This window comes from Trachemys scripta, chromosome 3 (genome assembly GCF_013100865.1).
Source record: "Trachemys scripta elegans isolate TJP31775 chromosome 3, CAS_Tse_1.0, whole genome shotgun sequence".
Lineage (NCBI taxonomy): Eukaryota > Metazoa > Chordata > Testudines > Emydidae > Trachemys > Trachemys scripta.
The window spans coordinates 198,236,328-198,259,053 of NC_048300.1; the positions used below are offsets into that span (position 1 = coordinate 198,236,328).

At 51.6% G+C, this 22,726-nt stretch overlaps 1 protein-coding gene across 1 annotated transcript in view; it reads left to right on the plus strand.

Annotated features, from left to right (window-relative positions):
• SCARA5 (scavenger receptor class A member 5) overlaps nt 1–22,726 on the plus strand; it is a 178,332-nt gene that overhangs the window by 93,594 nt on the left and 62,012 nt on the right. The window contains exon 2 of the mRNA XM_034766805.1: nt 14,834–15,508. Coding sequence (XP_034622696.1) covers nt 14,914–15,508 — 595 coding nt within the window. The 5' untranslated portion in view covers nt 14,834–14,913. The remainder of the gene's footprint in view (nt 1–14,833; nt 15,509–22,726) is intronic.

Sequence of the window (22,726 nt, forward strand, 5' to 3'; positions counted from 1 at the left end):
ACAACTCCCACCTGTTCATGCTCTCTGTATGTGTGTACATATATCTCCTCAGTATATGTTCCACTCTATATGCATCCAAAGAAGTGGGCAGTAGCCCACGAAAGCTTATGCTCTAATAAATTTGTTAGTCTCTAAGGTGCCACAAGTACTCCTGTTCTTTTTTCATATTTCTAGCTTCAGATTCAAGGATGATACATGCTTACAAATAGGAGGATTATATTCAGTAGGTTATAACCTTTGTAATGATACCTTACAAGAGACCCTTTGCATAAAGCATATTCCAGTTACATCACATTCACACTCAAAAGCATATTTCCATAAAACATATGGAGTGCAGCGTCACAGAGGAATCTGGTTTTGTTGGTCCTGGATAAAGTGAGGCAGCAGTTTAAACCCTCTTTGGATTTAAAGAGGGCCAGCCTAGCCCCATTGAAGTTGGTGGGGGGTCTGCCACTGACTTCAGTGAGGCCAGGCTTTAGCCACCATGCTTGGATTATTTAGTTGGCAGATTTTGTCCCCAGATGCCGGTTGCACAACATTGGCGCTCCTCTTTGCGGCTGGCTCTGGGAGTGATCAAAGCGATTCCGCCTGGGCGGGATTCACTGAACTTTAGCCTAATGGAATTACGAGCCGGGTTGGGAACCTTACCCAGCTCTGAGCCTGTCATCACCTCAGCAGGGCCGGGTAATTCAGCGAGATCCGAATTCAGCTCGGGGCCAGGCTGTGTGGCGGTGAGGACAGGACACTAGCATCACAAATGCACCGGGGTCTGGTCTGCATGGGTACGATCGGCTGAGCGAACAGCTGTGAGCAGCGGTCCACAGGAGGTGGCAGCCAGACAAGGGAATCTGCAGTGTGAGCAGCGCGCCGGCCCCGGGGGAAGATGCGGTTTGGTCGCTAATGTTTGCTGATGAGACGCAATGTCCCGGCCTTCCCTCCAAACCACAGAAGACCCCTGAAGGCTCCTTAATCTAAACACAAAGGCTTGTGTCAGCCAGAATCCACAGTGAAAAGTGTGGTAATGATCTGGCTGGGTGACCGCTGCCTCGTGTGGGATGGAATCAGAGCTGCCCCACCACATGTCCTAGGCCTTGGGAGGTTAATAGTGCTTCTCCTTCAGCTTGCATGGCAGGGGCCTGGCCTTTGGGGGCTGTACGGCTCTGAGTTCTAGCCTCGCCGTGCTGTTTTTTGCTGTAATTCCCCAGCCTCAGAGGGCGAGAGCAGCAGGGTCAATGAGGCATGTGCTATGTAAAAACCAGAGCTGCCAGCAGGCCCTGAAGGGTGGGAGCTGTTCTGGTCATGCTGCTCAAACAGACTGGTTTTTCCACCAGTTACAGAGTGTTTTCCTTCCTTCCCTGGGTAGCATGGACAGAGAGGTGGAGAAGGACAGAGGGGTGACAGCAAAAACAGGCAAGTGGCTATTTGGGGCTCCGAGCACTAGTTTTTAGTTGACTGCAGCCCCATCGTGGCATTGGGGGGGGGGCAATATGTTTGCTTGGCCCACAGTGCCCAGGCAGCATTAACTAGCTCTGGCCGCCCATCTAAGCAGGCTCTCTGGCATAGAGCAGAGTCTATTCCTTCCATCCGGGCTTGTTCCGCTCGCTATCCCTGGCTGTAAACCCACCGTATGTTTTGGGGTGATATAAAGTCTCTGTCCCCCTCCGCACTGAGAGACCCAGGTTCAAAGCCTGCCACAGCAGGCAAGAAGTTTCGTGGCCCTGTGTGCACCTTCTGACCACCCAGGCCTGCGCTCAACCCATTGACTCCCAGGGGAGATGAGGGTTTTCAGCGCCAGGGCAGTACCAGAGAGCTAGTACTGGACTAGCAGGGTGGCATATTAAGGTGCAGGCAACATCTTACATTTTTATAACATCTTCCAGCTCTGGGGTGGAACACCAGCCACGCTGAACCAGCAAGACCCCAGAGCGGCTTAGGGTAGGGTGAGCAGTGAGGTTGCAGTGGAATGTAGGGGGAAAGAATGTAATTAGCCAATGGGGCATTTCACCCTACTTAACAAACGCCCCGTCCAGCCGCATCGCACCACCCTAGTGCTGTCGTGTGATGGGTGGGACTGAAAAGGGAGGGTCAGATTCCAGGAGGCTCTTAGTTTGGTGTGATGCTCCGGAATGCAAGACGGGGGCCAGGCTACCAGACAAACACCTCTCAGCATGTGACACTGGCCTCTGGCCACGCGCAGCAAAGATCTCTTTCCTACAACTCTGCCTGCGGCATCACTGATTGCCAAGGAAACAAGCTTGTTTGCTACTGACTTGGAGGGAAAAGTGCCACCTACTGAGTCACCAATGCCGCTTCCTGGGATTCCTTTGGCAGTTTCCCATCCAAGTACCAAACACACCCAAAAACTGCTTAGCCCCCAAATGAGTTCAGGACCCTCACATCTTTGCAATTGATCAGAGAGTTTGGCCATTGGGAGTTCCTTGCCAGAGCTGCCTCAGCACAGCTTTGGAGAGCTCCGTCTTCCTGGCTGGATGATCTGGGAGAGTCTGGTAGCGAGATGTATCTTGTTCTTTCTCAAAGCCACTTGCTTGTGGCTGTGGATTCCTCACTCCTCTGTTCTGCCGGATAATTCAGTCTTCACGCTGGAAACCGTCTTCCTAGGAGCTCTCTGCTCGGCTGCGGACTTCGCGTGCTCTTGATTTTTGTTTGAGGGGGGAGATTCGCCATCGCAGCTCAGAAGAGCTTATTCTTTCTCTGCAGTAGATCCCCTCGCCCGGAGAAAGTATCCCTCCGCACGCTAAACTGTCAGTGTGTTTGGTCAGCCCCACCCGCCTGTTAAAGGGACGCTGGCAGGTTGAAAACAGTGGGTCCTCTGGTCCCGCAGAACTGCTCCTAGGTTCTGATCCGAAGCCGCTGTGAATCGTTCCACTGATTTCAGTAGGAGCAGCCAGACTGGATCAGACCCAGGGTCCTGTCTCCGATAGTGGGCACTGCCAGCTGCTTCAGAGGAGTAAGAACCCCACTGTAGCAGACGAGGGATAATCTGCCCCTCATATAGGTCTCAACCCGACGCGAGCATCTCAAGCCCTGACACATGTCCTTTGGATCAGGCTCTTATTACAGGACTGGAGGGGAAAGGCAAAAGAGGCTGTAATGCACCTCTACTCACTCCCAATCCTAATGCCGACTGGAGGCCAGTCCAGTTCCAGGCACAACTTAGAGCAGCACCAAGGCTGCTCTACATTTTGTCCAGCCACCCACAGTCTCATGGGTGGGGATTGTTGGAGCCCAGCGGCACTCCTGCCAGGCCACATGTCCCCAGAAACACCTCCTGCCTGGGCAGCCGCTGTGCAGAGCAGCGTAGCTGGGGCTCCCATGTATTTAAAGATCCTTGCACTTCCCTCTATATGTCACTTGGCAATTGCCACCCAAAAAGACGAGCGGAAAACAGGGATGATCATACTTCACAAGGGCTAATGACCTGAGGCAAACGGCCTGATCCCACTGCTGCTGACCTACCTGACAAAGCCCCCTTTGGATTTCGGAAGGATCAAGCCCCAAATGAACAAGGGGCTTTGGCTGGACAGGGCCATAATTGTGCAAAGGGTTAGGAGCCTGATTCATGCTTGCTACCCGCCGGATTCTGGGGCTTGGTAAGTAATAGTTCTTGTAACAGGCTGGTAGCAATGGGGTGCTGGGTTGGAAGGACCCGGCTGTCTTGCTATGGGAAGTATATCTGAAAGTGGCCCATTGAGCTTGGTATCGTGTCACCAGGGCCAGTGCAGAGTGTTTCTGAGGAATCCCTGTAGCTCACCAACTTGTGCTATAGTGTCTCATGGGAGGAATTCCTTCCTGACCCCATTGCTGATCACCTCATGCCCTGAAGCATGAGGATTAGTAGCCTCTGTAGTTTTATCCCAGGATGTGGAACTGCAGTTGCTGTTTTTATTCTGGAGAGACACTAGCCTCTCTATGGTAAAGATAAAACCCAGTGTGATGTCCCTCTTCAAGGTCTGAAGCCAGGATCTCCATCCTTGAGTTAAAGGAATTACCCTATTAGGTAACGGTAGTAGGCTATTATTCTGTAATAGACCAGCCACTAGAAAGGCACATGACACACACTTTGCCAGTGGGTTACCTAGCTTTCCAGCAGAAACCCAGTCCTAACCAACTTCCACCCCCATCCCTCTGATTTAGCCAAAACTAAATCAGTCCATCTGTAATTTCTCATGCATGATCCTATGCCAGGGTACATATTTTGTGGAAAGTTTGAGGCAAATGGGACAAGGCGTTTTGGAGATATGAGAGTTGTTGTTTAAGAAAAAAAAAACCCATGACGTGTTTTCATTTCTTTAAAGTTTCCCAATGTTTTTTGGCTGGTCCTCGCATCGCAATGCCCTGGCCTGGTACCTCCCCATTTGTTTCAGCCTGTTGGTCTCAGGCGAGTTCTGGGATGGGGTGAGATCACGTAATTCATTGTGATGGATGGATGCATTAGGAACGCCACGGCGTGCTGGAGGAACGCATGGCACCGATACAGGCCTTGGGAAGGCTGCAGCTGGCTGCTGTGAATCTGAAAAAGCCCAAGCCAGCGTTTCACAGCAAGCGCATATGTTGTAGTGTTTGGGGCAGTGGTTCTCAGCCTGTGGGCCACTTGCGGCCCAATCAGCACACAGCTGCAGCCCAGGTGACATCCTCAGGGCCACACAGGTAGTATGTATATTGTGTGGATGCGGCCGACATCACACATAGAGAGCTGCATATGTGCCCCACAATAATAAATAGGTTGAGAACCACTGGTTTGGGGGAGGGAGGTTCATTTCCTGGGTTAACGTTTGTGTCCTTTCCCCTACAATGTTCCAATACAATTGTTTTCCCTCTTAACTCTGCACCACTGATACATGTTGTAACAAATCCGTGGCCACCTGTGACTTCATGGCGACAGTGGGATTTGAACTGCAGTTCTTACATTCTCTAAAGGAGACTCTTCATGAGCTGACCGAGGTATTGCACCTGTGACACACAGGGGGACAGTGCTGAGGCCCCCCCAAGAGAGGGCAGTGGTCCACTAGCTAACTCATTGCAGTTCTGATGCATTCAGTCCAATTTAAAGTTTCTTTCTTTCCCTGGGAAATCATCTAAATGTCTATGAGAGGCATGGTGGCCATTTGGGGATTAAGACAGCGAGACAGACGGACGGACAGAAAGAGATTCATTTCTAGTGAGTGACTCATTCATGTCTCAGACACCCAACCCCTCCGTCCCTGGCCTTGCTGGATCCCTGGATTTTTAATTGTTCCTCACCTGTAAAATGGGGATGAGAATACTTCCTTTATCTATCCTGCCTATTTAGGTGATAAGCGTATTACTCTGCGTGTTTGTGTGCAGCCCTGGGTGCTACAGCAATCAACGTAATAATAATGCAACTGAATCTCAGGAGAAAATGGGGCCTTCATAGAACCAGCAAGATTAGAACTCAGAGCCCTGGAAGCACAGGTCTCTGCCATGGAGATCATTGGCGGGGGGGTATATGTTGGGATTCTCTTCAAGCCCTTTTCCATTCAGCTTATCCAGACTATCTCCCCAAGTTCTAGGAGCAAACTTCCTCCAGTTCTCTGGAATCTGAAAACTCAGTTCAACTCTGCCTCGTCACTCAGGTTCCGCTCTGAGGTGCGTAGCAGCTCTATGCCAGGCCCAGGGGCAGGGGTTTAGGTACAGGGTGATACCACAATTCCAAATCGTGTCACACCATACACAGCTTATAGAATCTTAAACATGTAGGAGTGGAAGGGACCTTGAGAGATCATCTAGTCCAGTCCCCTGCGCTCATGACAGGACTTAATATTATCTAGACCATCCCTGACAGGTGTTTGTCCAACCTGCTCTTAAAATTCTCCCATGAGAGAGATTCCACAACCTCCCTAGGTAATTTGTCCCAGTACTTAACTACCCTGACAGGAAATTTTTCCTAATGTCCAGCCTAAATCGCTCTTGCTGCAGTATAAGCCCATTACTTTCTGTCTTGTCCTGTCCTCCGTGAATAAGCAGAGCAAATTATTACACAACTCTTTATAATAACCTTTTATGTACTTTAAAACTATTATCATGTCCCCCTCAATCTTCTCCAAACTTTTTACAATCTTTCTTCATAGGTCATGTTTTCTAGACCTTTAATCATTTCTGTTGCTCTTCTCTGGACTCTCTCCAATTTGACCACATCCTTCCTGAAATGTGGTGCCCAGAACTGGACACAATACTCCAGTTGAGGCCTAATCACTGTGGAGTAGAGCAGAAGAATTACTTCTCGAGTTTTGCTTACAACTCTTCTGCTAATACATCCCAGAAAAGATGTTCGCCTTTTTTGCAGTGGCGTTACACTGCTGACTCATATTTAGCTTGTGATCCACTCTGACCCCCAGATCCCCTTCTGCAGTACTCCTTCCTAGGCAGTTGTTTCCCATTGTGTATGTGTGCAACTGATTGTTCCTTCTTAAGTGGAGTACTTTGCATTTGTCCTTATTGAATTTCATACCATTTATTTCAGACCATTTTTCCAGTGTGTCAAGATCATTTTGAATTTTAATCCTATCCTCCAAAGTGCTTGCAACCCCTCCCAGCTTGGTATCATCCACACACTTTATAAGTGTACTCTCTATGCCATTATCCAAATCATTGATGAAGATACTGAATAGACCCAGAACAGATCCCTTTGGGACCCCACTAGATATGCTCTTCTAGCCTGCCTGTGAACCATTGGTACCCACTCTCTGAGAAGTTTTCCAATCAGTTGTGCACCCACCTTATAGTAGGTTCATCTAGGCTGTATTTCCCTAGTTTTCTTATGAGAAGGTCACATGAGACAGTATCAAAAGCCTTACTAAAGTCAAGATATACCACATCTACTGCTTCCGCCCTCCCACCTCCCCACCCCCCATCCACAATGCTTGTTAGCCTGTCAAAGAAGGATATTAGGTTATATACATTTTTCTTCTCTACTAACATCTACTTCTTGAATCTAATTGGTTTTGGCATCATATGGAGCATGTAAGGACCAGTTGCTTTGCAGATCATATAAGGCCCTCACTTCATCTACATTTCAAACTTATCAGTGCAGGGTCTTCCCACTTATCTCAATTAGCCTGAAAAGGCCATCTGGGAGTCCAGCATGCAGCCGGTCACACCCTTGTTTACAGTTTAACCTTGCACTCAAATCAAGCTAGATGCAAGGTTAATCACCCCAGCAAGATCTCTGCGTACAGCATGGTCTCCTAGGAGAAGTCCCATGTCCTAGCACATGTTAGACTGGACTGGACAAGACACTGGAAACCATCCCATAGGGAACAGTGCTGCAATGGCAGGAAGAGACAAGTGGATGATGATCTAAAAAGCCGTTTTTCCATCTCTCTGCTGCCTGGGAAGATACATGACTCCTTTCTGTTATGGCAACAACCTTCCCATCACAGAGATGTAAACACAGGGGCACCTCACCAAGAACTAGCCAGAGGAGTGATTTCTGCTGGCAACTAGAATTTCAATGGGCATTCCCCCCCCCCCCCGCCCTTCACCACAGACTATTATCTAAAATCCAGCCATCCTGTTCCCCTTCAAGCAATACCCTGCGCAATCAGTCCCCTACTAACCTTGCAATAAGTGTGAACTTGAGAACTTCACCCAGTGTGTTTGCTGGGGGTGGATCCAAGCCAGAAGCCCTGGAAATCTCTCTCTCCTCTGTATATACAGGCCCCAGTGTGTGTGTATGTGTGTGTGTATGCGCGTGTGCTCTGTATAGACAGGCCCCACTCTGTGTGTGTTTGTGTGTGTGTGTGTGTGTGTGTGTGTGCGCGCACGTGCACTCTGTATATACAGGCCCCAGTGTGTGTGTATGTGTGTGTGTATACGCGTGTGCTCTGTATATACAGGCCCCACTCTGTGTGTGTGTGCGTGTGTATGCGCGTGTGCTCTGTATAGACAGGCCCCATTCTGTGTGTGTGTGTGTGTGTGCGCGCGCACGTGCACTCTGTATATACAGGCCCCATTGTGTGTGTATGTGTGTGTGTATACGTGTGCGCTTTGTATATACAGGCCCTACTCTGTGTGTGTGTGTGTGTGTGTGTGTGCACACACATGCACTCTGTATATACAGGCCCCACTCTGTGTATGTGTGTGTGCGTGCGTGTGTCTGTGTGTGTGTGTGCGCGCGTGCTCTCTGTATATACAGGCCCTACTCTGTGTATGTGTGTGTGCGTGTGTGTGTCTGTGTGTGTGCGCGCGTGCTCTCTGTATATACAGGCCCTACTCTGTGTGTGTGCACACATGCACTCTGTATATACAGGCCCCACTCTGTGTATGTGTGTGTGCGTGTGTGTGTCTCTGTGTGTGTGCGCGCGTGCGCTCTGTATATACAGGCCCCACTCTGTAATTTGAACCAAATGTCCTCATTTTGTTTCTCCTTTTTATAAACGAGGGTAAGTTGCTAGGCGATTCCCAGATCCGGTGGCTTTCGGCCAGGTGAATCCTAATAACATTTTAACTGATGATGATTTTTTATGTGGTTGGGTTTGGCTTTGATCCCTCACACCTCAGGCTGCACAATAAATAGAACTTGAGTGAAGGGAATGAAATCCCGAGCCCGGATCCACAGCACGGTGTTGTCCCCCTTCCCTTCTCAATGGGTCCACCTCTCAACACAGGTTTGGGGAATCTTTGATCTTAACTGTTTCACCTGCTACTTCCAAACAGAATTTTGAAAACCGAGCTCCTTTGGGCCTGATTTTCAGAAGGGCAGAGCACGGCCATTCCTGATGGCTTGCACTGGAGTCCTGGGTGTTCAGCGCCTCTAAAGACCGGGCAAACACTGTGTCTCTGGGTGCGTGCGTGTGGGCACGTGTGCCTGCTTAGCGTATCTACACATTGTTTAAGTGGCAGTCACATGCCTGTGGTCAGTTGCAGTTCCCAGGCGCTATTCATGGACTCATAGACTTCAAAGCCAGAAGGGACTATTGGGATCATCTAGCCTGACCTCCTGCACATGGCAGGCCGCAGAACCTGACCCACCCACTCCTGTACTAGACCCACAACCTCCGGCTGAGTCGCTGACATCCTCAAATCTTGATTTAAAGACTCTGAGTTACAGAGAATCCACCCTTTAAACCATTCAAACCGGCAAGTGACCTGTGCCCCACGCTGCAGAGGAAGGCGACTTTCCGCCAGGGACTCTGCCAATCTGACCTGGGGGAAATTCCTTCCTGACCCCATAGACTGTGTCACCTGCACTCAGGGCCGGCTTTATGAACTGCGGGGCCCAATTCGAATACCCAGCAGTGGTCCGGGTCTTCCGCAGCACTTCAGCGGCAGGGGTTCCGCTCCGGGTCTTCCGCGGCACCAAAGGACCCCCCGCCGCCGAAATGCCACCGAAGACCCCCGGGGCGGACCACTGCCGGGTGAGTAAAAAAAAAATAATTAAAAAGGCGCCTAAGACGCGGGGCCCAATTCCGGGGAATGGGGGGAATCGGCCTAAAGCCGGCCCTGCCTGCACTCTGCCCCCCAGTCCATCTCCCCTGGGACTCATTCTAACATCCCAACCCCCCTGAGCCATTGGACATGTTTTCCATTTATTTTTAAGCAAAGCTGTCAGAGACTGTGATAGACCCAGACCAGTTGGGAACAGCAGAGTAGCAGAAGGGAGATATACTGGCCACTGGATAAGCAGTTTTCTGTTCCCTGAGTGACCAGAGCAGGGGCTGCTCCAGGCTAATAGACCACCTGACTCCAATTAACCTGCTAAGAGTCAGGTGAGGCAGTGAAGCACCTGACTCTAATTAAGGCCCCTCTGATGCTATAAAAGGGCTCACTCCAGTCAAGCCAGGGGGAGCCAGAGGAGAGGAAGTGTGTGAGAGGAACTGGGAGCAAGAGGTGTGCAAGAAGCGGAGAGTGAGTAGGCGTACTGCTGGAGGATGGAGAAGTACAAGCGTTATCAGACATCAGGAGGAAGGTCCGGTGGTGAGGACAAAGAAGGTGTTGGGGGGAGGCCATGGGGAAGTAGCCCAGGGAGTTGTAGCTGTCGCACAGCTGTACCGGGAGGCACTATAGACAGCTGCAGTCCACGGGGCCCTGGGCTGGAACCTGGAATAGAGGGTGGGACTGGGTTCCCCCCATATCTCCCAACTCCTGATCAAACACAGGAGGAATTGACCTGGACTATAGCTTCTACCAGAGGGGAAAGTCTCTGGACTGTATCCTGACCCACAGGGTGCATCTGTGAAGCGAGCAAATCCGCCAATAAGCGCAGGACCCACCAAGGTAGAGGAGGAACTTTGTCACAAGACACATTGACTCCCTTTGTCCCAGTTGTGGGATTTCCCCCTCCAAATATGGCCCCTGGGCAGGGAAGATTCAGTGCAGGGCCAGTGTTGGGTTTAGTCCATTGGGAGCCTGCAGGTTCATGCAGTTGGAAAGAGCAGATCGACACCTTTCCCAGGTGGCAGTGCTTGGGGCCAGCCCTGGAAGAGCCCGAGATATCCGGCTTTGGAGACATAACATAGAACAGCTGCTTCGGTTTGTTTTCATAGCGTCTCTGTGGTAGTGTGGCCGTGCGTTGGTGCTGGTATTGCCTGGCGGTTAGCTGGACACAACTCCACCAATGCAGGTACAGCAAGTGTGGGATGCCGTGACACCCTCCCCCGTAGTGACCTGCTCCAATAAATGGGGCGGGAAGGGACAGGGTGTAGTGTTACATGAGTTGCATGCAAAAAGCAGCAGCTGCAGCCCAATGTTTGTGTATCGTTAGCGCACCTAGAGAGCGCCATCTACTGGCAGGTTAGACTAGCGTCTGGAATATTGTCCCTGTGCTTGAGGGTTCAATACAGTTGCTGTTGTGACACCCCAAGATGGTTTCTGAGCGGAGCAGCTCTTAGCCCGTGGTGCTAGGGGGATTCCTAGCCGCACTGCAGACTGGGACAAGCTCAGGCTCAGAATCATTTGAAGTCCTGAAGCATCTCACCTTGGGTATGCCACATCCCCCAGGCACAGCACAGAACCGGACCCCTGGCAACTAAGGCACCTGACTCTCCCCCTGAGCCGGTGGTGAGGCCCTGCTGGCTTCCTCTTCCACATGGCACCTGTCTGAGCTCATTGCCAGCCTCTCCCTGCGTCGTCCCCCCCCCACTACTGCCACCAGGCTGAGAGAGGGGCTGGCATCCAGCAGTGGTTGGGGGGCAAATCCATGGGGTGGGGTGATTCCTGGCAGGGGGAGGGGCCAAGGTCTGACTTTAGAGCTTCCTGGATGGCACACACCTGCTTGTGGTCTAGGGTAGATCCTAAAAATCAGCTTGTACCCAGGTCACACTGGTGGGGAAACAGCCGGTTTCCTGGAGGGGTCACAGTGCCCCCCGCCAGGCGCAGCTCTTGGGACAGGAAGTGGGGAAGAATCCTGTAGCCAGCGGGCAGTGAAGAGCAGCATGTGGTAGTCACCTGGCTAGAACTTTTGGCCAGGACTCCCAGGGCTAGCTGCCCAGCAGTGGAAAGTGGTCCTGCCAACGATGTGATGGCTCCCAGCTGCCCTCCCCATGGGCTTTGCCAGGCTTCTCGCTGTATTAATCGAGCCGATGTCTCCGATTTCCTGCAGGGTCCCCTGGTAATAATGGGCTGCCGGGGGCAGGTATTAGGTTCCAGCTGTCGCTGAGCTGCTGGGCCTAACAGGCTGGTAGCGTCCCACCGGCCAGACACTGGCATTGAAGCCATTTGTCATTACGTGCTATGGGTCCTGCGCCGACGGTGCAGTGGTGGGCGAGTCTGAAAGGGCCAGATTCCGGGCCGCGTTCTGGCTGCTTTGTGCAGTGTCAAGCAGCCGTCAATCTGGCCTAATCAGCTGCCTGGTGCTTTCCCAGGTGGGGCCATGGCCAGGGGGATACGGGTGTGGTCAGGCCACCTCTGCGCTCTGACTGCACACGCTGCACCTGTGAGTGACCTGACTCGAGTCTCCAGAAGCAAAGGGCCAAGGCATTGCCTATAGATAATAGAATCATAGAAGATTAAGGTTGGAAGAGACCTCAGGAGGTCATCTAGTCCCACCCCCTGCTCAAAGCAGGACCAATCCCCAACTAAATCATCCCAGCGAGGGCTTTGTCAAGCCGGGCCTTAAAAACCTCTAAGGATGGAGATTCCACCACCTCCCTAGGTAACCCATTCCAGTGCTTCACCACCCTCCTAGTGAAATAGTGTTTCCTAATATCCAACCTAGACCTCCCCCACCGCAACTTGAGACCATTGCTCCTTGTTCTGTCATCTTTCACCACTGAGAACAGCCGAGCTCCATCCTCTTTGGAACCCCCTTTCAGGTAGTTGAAGGCTGCTATCAAATCCCTCCCNTCAGCCTTTCCTCGTAAGTCATGTGCCCCAGTCCCCTGATCATTTTTGTTGCCCTCTGCTGGACTCTCTCCAATTTTTCCACATCCTTTCTGTAGTGGGGGGACTAAAACTGGACACACTACTCCAGATGTGGCCTCACCAGTGCTGAATAGAGGGGAATAATCACATCCCTCGATCTGCTGGCAATGCTCCTACTAATGCAGACCAATATGCCGATAGCCTTCTTGGCAACAAGGGCACACTGTTGACTTATATCCAGCTTCTCGTCCACTGTAATCCCCAGGTCCTTTTCTGCAGAATTGCTGCTTAGCCAGTCAGTCCCCAGCCTGTAGCAGTGCCTGGGATTCTTCCATCCTAAGTGCAGAACTCTGCACTTGTCCTTGTTGAACCTCATCAGATTTCTTTTGGCCCAACCCGTCTAGGGCTCTCTGGACCTTATCCCTACCCTCCAGCGTGTCTTCTACCACAGACAATGCAACAGATGCAGCCATGTGAGAGGCCTCCAGGGGAAAGCCAAGTATTAACCCAGGAAGGGTTTAATTTATACCCTCACATTCCGAGTTGTCTAGTTAACCTTGACAGCCCTTTAATCTCTGCTTCCTCGTCTGACGGGTTGACAGCTCCCGGGAAGCGCTGCAAACCACTCCCGGAGCTGGTGGAGCCAGGCTGCTGGTGTTAATTAGAGAGCAAAGAACTCAATCCTGGGCCCCAGTTCCTGGCCAGCCAGGAAACCTGACTGTGCAACAATTACAGACTAAAAATAAAAAGCCCAGCTGGGCAGTTTTTAGCACCGTTTAGGGACGGGAAATGGACATTTTTAGCAGCCAGAAGGTTAAACGTAGGAAAACTAAATCCAGACCAAGCCGTAATCTGCTGCCCCACAACACCTCCCCAGCTTTCTGGCAATGCTGACTCCCAGACCCATGTGGCTCAGAACCTTGCCCCAGAGCCAGGGATGTTCAAGGCACTCAGCTGAGACATAAAGCAATGTGTGGGTCACTAGCCAGACTTTAGTGTATTCCCAGGTGTAACGATGCTGGTTCTGGTGGGACCCAACTGAGAGTGCCAATTCAGGACAAATTGCTTAGAGCAGGGCAGTTACAGCCCAAGGCTGGGGTTTTTCCACCTCCAAGGCAAACCAAACCAGCCAGACTAGGAGGACTTCGGTCTCACCCCACTGGCTAACCACAAGTCACACAAGCAATCTCCTTAGACACTCCAGTTTCCCAGTATCACCACCAGTGCCACTTGTTATGGGGACAAATGGTTATGAAAACGAATGCCCCAGTAAAAGAAAAAAGGTTCTCCTGATCCCAAAGGACCAAGCCCCAGACCCAGGTCAATCTGCAAATCAGCTCTTACCCACAAATCACGCTGCTGCCAATCCTTTAGAATCTAAAATCTAAAGGTTTATTCATAAAAGGAAAAAGATAGAGATGAGAGCAAGAATTGGTTAAATGGAATCAATTACATACAGTAATGGCAAAGTTCTGGATTCAGGCTTGTAGCAGTGGTAGAATAAACTGCAGGTTCAAATCAAGTCTCTGGAATACATCCCCAGCTGGGATGGGTCATCAGTTCTTTGTGTAGAACTTCCATTTGTAGCAAAGTCCCTCCAGAGGTAAGAAGCAGGATTGAAGACAAAATGGAGATGAGGCATCAACCTTTTATAGTCTTTTCCAGGTGTAAGAACACCTCTTTGTTCTTACTGTGGAAAATTACAGCAAAATGGAGTTTGGAGTCATATGGCCAAGTCATTTTGCTGAGTTGCAGGGTGTATGTGCCTTCTCTCAATGGGTCATTTGTATAGCAGATGGTCCTTAATGGACCATCAAGCAGGCCAGGCGGAGCTGACACCAACTCACCCAGAAGCACAGCATAAGTTTCAAATACAGACAGTAAAAAGCCAATATTCATAACTTCAACTACAAAAATGATACACACATATAGACAGCATAAACATAACCGGCACATCATAATCTTCCCATAGACACTTCACAGAACAACCTTTGTACAATATCTGCTGCAAATATATAACAGTGGTTGCACCAGTGATCTATACGGTTACAGATTCTGTCAATAACGTCACGCCAGGCAAGCTCCATGTGGCTGAAGGAGACCATGTGCATTTCCTACCCAGTCCCACACAGATCCCCACCCCTGCGGGGTCTAGGAAAAAGGGACAGTGGCCGATAAGGGCTCAGACGGGATGGGTGTAGGTCTAGGCACAGACGGTCCCCTCCACACTCCTAGAGCTTGGGGCCAGAATTTGGGAATAGGCAAATGAATAAGAGCCATATTCAGGTCCCTATTTGCACCTGCAGGTGGCGCTATCAGTTTTGGGCCGTGCAGACCAATGGCCATACTGCATAGTGGCAGCTGTCAGGCGGGGAGGGAGTGTGAAGAGTGTTCCTTGGGGATCGGAGCTGCCGTTACCAGTGGCTAGCGGCCTGCCCCCTCCTGACTCCCCGTGCACGTCTGACACCTGGTTCCTCTCTTTCTCCTGCAGTCTCCAGGCCGCAGAGCTCCCCCGAGGACCTGAAGGCGCTGACGGGGAACGTGAACCGCCTGAACGAGAGCATCAGGGACATGCAGTTCAAGCTGCTGCAACTGCCACTCAAAAGGGACATCCTGGACCACATCTGGCGGCTCCAGGATCTCCTGCAGAATCACTCAGACTCCCTCTTCCTGATGACGGGCTCCCTGCAGAAGCTGGAGGGGTTCCTCTGGAACCTGCAGACCCAGGTGAGCCAAACGGACAAGGCCGTGGCCAGCCTGAGAGACAGCTTGAACCATCAGAGCGACATGGCCCAGCTGGAGACCTACAGGCTCTCAGTGGAGGGCAACAGCAGCCGGCTGCTGCTGGAGCACCACGACAGCCTCCTGACACACCTGGCCGCCCAGGTGGAGAGCCTGAGCGACCAGCTGACCGAGGTGGGCGGGGCCGTGGGCACCATCAACAGGACCTTCTCCTACGACGTGGGCATCCACCACACCCGGATCCAGGACCTGCAGGTGCTGATCAGCAATGCCACGGAGGATGCCCGGCAGATGAGGCGGATCCATATCGCCATGGAGCAGCAGCTGAAGCATGAGCTGGCCATCCTGAACAATGTGACTGAGGACCTGAGGCTGAAGGACTGGGAGCACTCCATCGCCTTGCGGAACATCTCCGTGATCCGGGGTAAGGGCTCTCAGCTGGCTCTCCTTTTCCTCCCCAGCCGAGGCCGATGGGGCTATGTGAACCCATCACATCACATGCGCCATTGACTGTACAGCACTGCAGGGAGATAACAACCTACTACCACTGCCAGCTGATGGATTTACTCCTTTAGCTCAACAGGTGGAAGTTTCCCCCGCAACTGCCTGGCTAGCTAAGGACAGGGGTACGAGGTTCTCTGAGCAGTGCTGCAAGCTGAAAGCGTATTAATCATGTTTATGAATGTAGTGCCTCAGGACTGCCTGAGCTCGAGGTCCCAGTGTGCTAGGAGCTGTATAGATAGGGAATAGTAGACGGTCCCTGCCCTACATAGATTGGTCACAGGGTGGGGAAAGTGATGGAACACAGAAGCCAAGCGCTCAATGTGGTGACCTCCAATGGCATGTTAGTGCTATCATTTTTGCGGGGCGGGGGTGGATGTAGTTTGGAGGGGATTAGCGAAACAGAAAGGCCAGGGAAGGGAGGAGGGGAACAGGGCAGGGGAGAGGAGCAGGTGTGTGGTGAGGCTGAAGTGAAGGTGAGGGAGCAGGTTGGCAGGGCGGAGAATGCCCGGTCAGAGTTAAGTGTCCTTAGATCCCCGCTTGAGCTCCTTCTGCCGGCTTCAGTCTCTGCTGGCTCCCCTCCGCGGTGGCTTAGGGCTTGTTCATGCTTGAAATGCTTCAGCGGCATAGCTGCAGCGCTGGGGGAGGAGTTCTCCCATTCACCACCACCACCCCCCCCCCCCCCCCCGCTGAGTGGCGGTAGCCAGGCTGACAGAAACATTCTTCTGTCGACCTAGTGCTATCTACACCAGGGGTTAGAGCACCTTAACTATGTCGCTGAGGGGTGTGGATTAAAGACACATACACCCCGAGTGACGGAGCTGGGCCTACTGACCTTCTGAGTGTAGACCTGGCCCTTGCTGGAGAGGGAGAGGAGGCACCTCGGGGGTCCTAGCGCAGGGCATCTTTCCCCCGCTCCCGCCCAGTGCAGCAGCCCCTGCTTCAACTGCTGCTGCAGCTACTCTGCCAACGTCAGCCTGTTTGTGCCCCCGGCCGGGCAAAGGGGAACATTGCTGACAATCCATGGGGCCACCTGTCAAGGCACTTAAATGGCTTCAAGCACCGTAGTGTCTGAGAACCTCGTTGTCCCTAAGGGCCCTCAGGAGGCAGCGACGTCGATTTCGGGACTTGCCCACGGTCACAAGAATGGAGCTGAACACGGGAAGAAGCCCCAGTCTCTGGAGCCCCTGTCCGGTGTCTCTGGCCTTCCAGCCCTACTCCCTAGCCCATTCTTCTGACCTTCCTGCCACGTCCTTGCTGTCCCTGGGCTGTTCTGCCTCAGGGAGGGGCAGCCGGCTTTCACCTTCCTGCAACCTGGGCGCAGGGCCTACAGCAGACATCTGTGGGGGTGGCTCATGTGCCACCGGCTGCAGTTTCCAGTCAGCATTGAAGATGGAAACTTGTGTCCTGTAGGGTAGGGTTGAGTCTGGGAGGTGGCAGTCCCTTCCGGCCGGCTTGCTTGTGGCTTGGTTTGAACCATAACGTGTGGTTTGGGATGGCTTTAACCACCCCTTTGGGTTTAGCGGCTCACGCTCAGCTTATTGCAGGGAAGCAGAGAGACAGCCTGGTCTGTGGCACGGACATGTTGGTCGAGAGCGTGTATACAGTGTTGTTGTAGCCGTGTCAGTCCCAGGACATTAGCGAGAGCAGGTGGGGGAGGCAATATCTTTTATTGGACCAACTTCTGTTGGTAAGAGACAAGCTTTCGAGCTTACACAGAGCTCTTCTGCAGGTCTGGGACAGGTAACCAGAGTGTCACAGCTAAATACAAGATGGAACAGGTTGTTTAGCAAAAGTAGTTAGCACATATGTCAAAGGACTATTCAAGGTGAAGTTGCCTATTAGTACATCTCCAGTCATAGGGTAAAATGGGGAGGGGGAAGGCTGGGGGGTTGTTAAGTGGGTTATAGATTATTGTAATAAGCCATAAATCCAGTGTCTATTCAGCCCATGATTTGTAGTGTCTAGCAAAGTTATGAATTTAAGTTCCCGTGCTGGTCTTTTGAAGGTGTTGTGCAAGTTTCCTATGAGGCTGAGGACTGAGAGGTCAGCTATGAAGTGATCGCTTTGTGAAAAGGGTTCACCCCAGACGACAGGGTGTTTTCATCTTTTATCATTTTCCTGTGCGAGTTCATTTGCGAGTGTAGCAACTGTCTCTTTTCACCCACATAGTTGTTATTGGGGCATTTAGTGCACTGGGTGAGGTACCCCACATGTAGTCACAGACATGGGTAGGACCCATGGATTTTAAAAGGTGTGTTCGGTGTTGATCATTGTAGCAGTGGAGATATGTCTGCAGGTTTTGCATCTGTTGTTCTTGCAGGGTCTGGTGCTGCTTTGAGTTGGTGTGTCCTGGTTTGGGCGGAGCTTGCTTCTGATAATGAGCTTGGAGAGATTGAGGGGTTGTGTAAAGGCCAGAAGAGGGGGTTCAGGAAGGATTTCATAGACTAACACGGCTTCTACTCTGAAACCTGACATAGAATCATAGGATATCAGGGTTGGAAGGGACCTCAGAAGGTCATCTAGTCCAACCCCCTGCTCAAAGCAGGACCAACCCCAACTAAATCATCCCAGCCAGGGCTTTGTCAAGCCTGACCTTAAAAACCTCTAAGGAAGGAGATTCCACCACCTCCCTAGGTAACCCATTCCAGTGCTTCACCACCCTCCTAGTGAAAAAGTTTTTCCTAATATCCAACCTAAACCTCCCGCACTGCAACTTGAGACCATTACTCCTGGTTCTGTCATCTAGTACCACTGAGAACAGTCTAGATCCATCCCCTTTGGAACCCCCTTTCAGGTACTTGAAAGCAGCTATCAAATCCCCCCTCTTTCTTCTCTTCTGCAGACTAAACAATCCCAGTTCCCTCAGCCTCTCCTCATAAGTCATGTGCTCAAGCCCCTTTCACGATGGGTTGTCATTGTTTGATGATATCCCATATGGGTTCCTTTATGGGGTGGTTGGTGACAACTAGGGGTGTGTGCTCAGAGTGGGTTTTAGTTCTGTGTTGAAGCAGGTTCTCTTGCGGTATTTGGATGGCTTGTTCCATGATTCAATCTCCTTCTCTGATGAAGTGACCTTGTTTGGTGAAGGCGGTTTTGAGTGTGTTAAGGTGCATATCCCGGACTCTCTCCTCAGATCACATTTGGTGGCATCTGAGGGCCTGGCCGTAGAGAGCAGATTCAGAGAGCCTGGGCATGTGGAGTGTTTCCCTTGGGCATGGGTGCCCTGTGCCATGAACTGTAGTTTGAGTGGCTGGAACTGAAGAGAGGAAGTTGAGCAGCTGAGAGAGGAAGCCAGGGGTTTTATAGTTACACCATTTAAAGCTCTCTGTTTGGGGGGACATTCTTTTCCATGACACCGATTTCACTCCAGTGACCAGTTGTGTCGTGCTGGAGAAAGGAAGTCATTGCTAAAGGTTCCACACCCTGTGTCCCTCCAGTTAAGCCAGTGTTTCCCCGACTTTTGAAAGCTGAGCTCGGGCTTCCAGAAAATGCAACCAGCTGCACTAGGAGGTGTCAAAGGCCCACTCGAAATGAGCTGTCACAGTAGATCATGTAGGTCTCCTTAATCTGATTCTTCCTCGCCTTTCTTCCTTACCTTGATGAGCTGTATCAGTTTAAAGTATCAGCATTGGCAGCCGAGTGAGCAGGCAGAGCTATTGTCTCAGGCTCTCTGCAGACTCAGGCAGGCGTCTCTACATCAGCTTCACTCAGGTCACGTTTTCAAGGCTTTATTCACAACGCTAGTTCATCTTGTGCCCCACTCTTTGGAAAACACTGAATTCAGTGTTACAGATTGCAGCATCCATGCCGGGGAAGACCAGATCGATGGTCCTAAGGTCAAAGGACGTGTCGAAATAAAACTCTCTCATTAAAATGCACCCTGCAGGTCTTCTCTTTTCATCCAAAAAAAAAAAATGACTCAAGCCTTATTTTAAATAAACTCTTTGCAGGTCGCCTTTAAATACTGATGTAGAACCCATGCTGGTACAGTGTGGGCCTTTGTCCCACTCTAATGGCTGGAGCTTGTAAGAGGCTTGTGAGTTAGTGGCCCTGGAGTGTTAAAGGTTCATGCTTTTGGCTCCATGTGCCCTGGGTTCAGTTCCCCCAGACAGCCCGAGGAGGCATTTCCTGGCAGATTTTAGCTGGCCAACAGCACGAGATTTCCCAGTGAACTCAGCCCGGGACCGTACTATGCCCTGGAAGGTGAGGCTCTGTGTCACTGAAAGACAAAGGCCTCCTGAAAATAATCACGCCGTGCCCCTAGACCCGGGTGTGTTCATAGGACATCAGGGTTGGAAGGGACCTCAGGAGATATCTAGTCCAACCCCCTGCTCAAAGCAGGACCAATCCCCAGACAGATTTTTGCTCGAGATCCCTAAGTGGCTCCTTCAAGGATTGAACTCAGGCCAATGCTCAAACCACTGAGCCCCCCCCCCCCCCCCCCCCCCCCGAGGCATGGCTGGCCGGCTGGCTGGCTGGCGAGCAGCGAATGGGTTGGAGGGCGTCTTCGCAGGTTTGCATCAAGCTAGGTTTATGTGTGTGTAAAATCAAGCAGCCTGCATGGAAATGAAGGGTTAAATGCACAGCGTCTGAATTTGAACCCGGAGGTCGTTTTTGGTTCATGGGAAGCAGATTCAAAGATTCTAGGGCTGGTCATCGAGTACAGTCCCCTCGGAGAGCTGGGAGACAGAAGGGCCAGAGGATCGGGGGATAGCATCGACCAATTATCCAAGCACAAGCCTCATAACGCTGGCTTCTGCTAGCTGCAAAATGGGCCGGCTTGGGCCTGGGCTACAGTGGGCCAGGGGCTGGTACCCCGGTGAGCCAGGTAACCGGTGTTCTGAGAGGAGGCAGGCACATGTCAGTGGGCTTTGTGTGTGGATGGACGTGGTGGACGGTGTGTGGTGGATTTGGGCTTAAACATGGGTCAGAACCCGGGTGTGCTGTGTAGACATAAGGCTGTGCACCTGCCCCTCCAGCACCACTGCAGACCTCTCTAGGTTTGGCGTCTGCCCCCCTGCCTGAGGGATTGGTGGTGGCTGAGGGCAGGATGGAGCCTCACACACGAGGTGTCTTACTGTGATGAATACAAGCTCAGCAAACTCTCTCCGGATGGGCCAACCTCTGGGTTGACTTCCGCCGTGCTGACAAGTTCTTGGCAGTCTCGTCCTCCACTCCCTCTCTTTTTGGATCTCCATCTCTCCCGCGCTCTCCCTTTCCCCCTCGCTGTCGTCACCAGCGTGCTGCGAATCAGGTAATTTACGATTCCGGCGCCCTGCTTGGCCGAGCCGCCTTCCAAAAGGGCTTTCTCCCGCCCAATGCAGCCAATGTTCCCAGCTGGGGAAGGGGGAGGAGGGAGCCCTCCTGCTTAGGTGGTGCCTTGCACTCCATATAGAGCAGAGGCTGCCCGGGGCTCTGGCATTTCCAGGCTGTTAGGAGAACAAGACAGCATCATGGTCCTAACTGCACAGCTGTTTGAAACCTCTGTGAGGATTTTTTAGTGTGTGGGTGACCGGATTCTCCCCCCATAGAACGTGTTCATACAAAGGCCCTTGTATATTTTAAATCCACCCACATCCAGCAAGGGTTCTGACAGGCAGCTGAGTGGGATTCTGCTGTAAATGAACTGATCGTGCACGAGACAAATCCAACGTCTGCCCTTCAAAATCTGTGACTCTATGGCTCTGTGAACACCAAAGACCAAATCCTTCCTGCTTTGAACACTCTGGGGCCCTGGTTACGGTTCCTAGGTGCTACTGCAATAGAAACGATCAATAATCATCGTACAAACTTCAGGTCAAATCCATCCCTTGTGTAGCTCCATTGAAGTCAGTCTAATTAAACAAGGGATGAATTTGGCTTGGTGTTTTCTTCCATTAGTACAGGCTACAGCCCCCACAGCTGTACCAGTCCATCACCCTCCCCTCTTCCCAGCTCCGCCAATGCACCTCAATCCTGATCTGCATCCCCACTGGTCTGCCCCGCTTCAGCTTGGCCAGTGCAACCCAACCATGATGTGCAGGGTCCCACCTGCTAGTCCAGTTCGGGGCTCCCCACACACAGTTCTGCCAATGCCCCTTCCTCCTGACATGCCGCACGCTCTGTTATCCTGTCTAGGTATAGCCCCCATTAGCACCATGTGGGACTTTGGCTCTCCAATACCGGAGAGTTATTGGGGTTAGCCTTGTCTCTCAAGTGGCCCTGGGTTCAAGTATTATTGTATGTAAGACATGGGAGGTTGTGGAATCCACATCATGGGAGGTTTTTGGGAACAGGCGGGACAAATACCTGTCAGGTTTACTTGGTTCTGCCTCGGCGCAGGGAGGCTGGACTTGATGACCTCTCTCGAGGTCCCTTCTAGCCCGACATTTCTAGGACTCTATGAATCCCCACCCCCGATTTCTGGTGACAAATAGCGTTTAATGGGAGACCGAGATTCCTGTCTAGTTTACATGTAAAACTTCTTCTGATGTCTGGCCCAAAAGCACTCGTCATCTTGGGGTGGACGTGTTGTCTGACCTGTTGATTGTGTATTAGTTATATTGATCAATTAGAAATGCCAGTGAGCACTCTGTCGTTTGGTGGGGTCCTGCTTCGTGATCAGAGCCGGAGGTATTCGAGTTATGAAGAGAACCCCGATGTGCACGCCAGAGAGGGTCACACTTAGGCAAGGCGCTCTGCCCTTGTATGAGCACAGTTAGCAAAAGCACAAACAATCCAACCCAGCACAGAAGATAGCGATATTACAGAACGCTCCGAGCGTCTGTGTACTCACACCATCTCTCGCGGAGGCTTCAAAGGGCTGGGACAGATGATCTGTGCACGGTTCTATCTCTTACGTGCCAGGAAGAGCCCAATGGGTTGAGCCATGGATAACTCTATCACAGGGCTCTGTGGTCACCATGAGTATTCGTAAGGATGTTTGGCATCCGTGGTCCATATCTAAACTGCCTCACCCTAATAATGCAGTGTGTCTTCTCCTTATAGGCTAGTAAATCGTTTCCTGCAGGCTCATTGGCCGAGACGGCAGTTGGTTACCATAGCATCCTTGCGGTTGAACATCTGTGCATGTCCCTATCCTAAAATATCCCATACGAGCATTAGCTGGTGTTTTGCGGTTACCTGCCAGGAGTTTTGT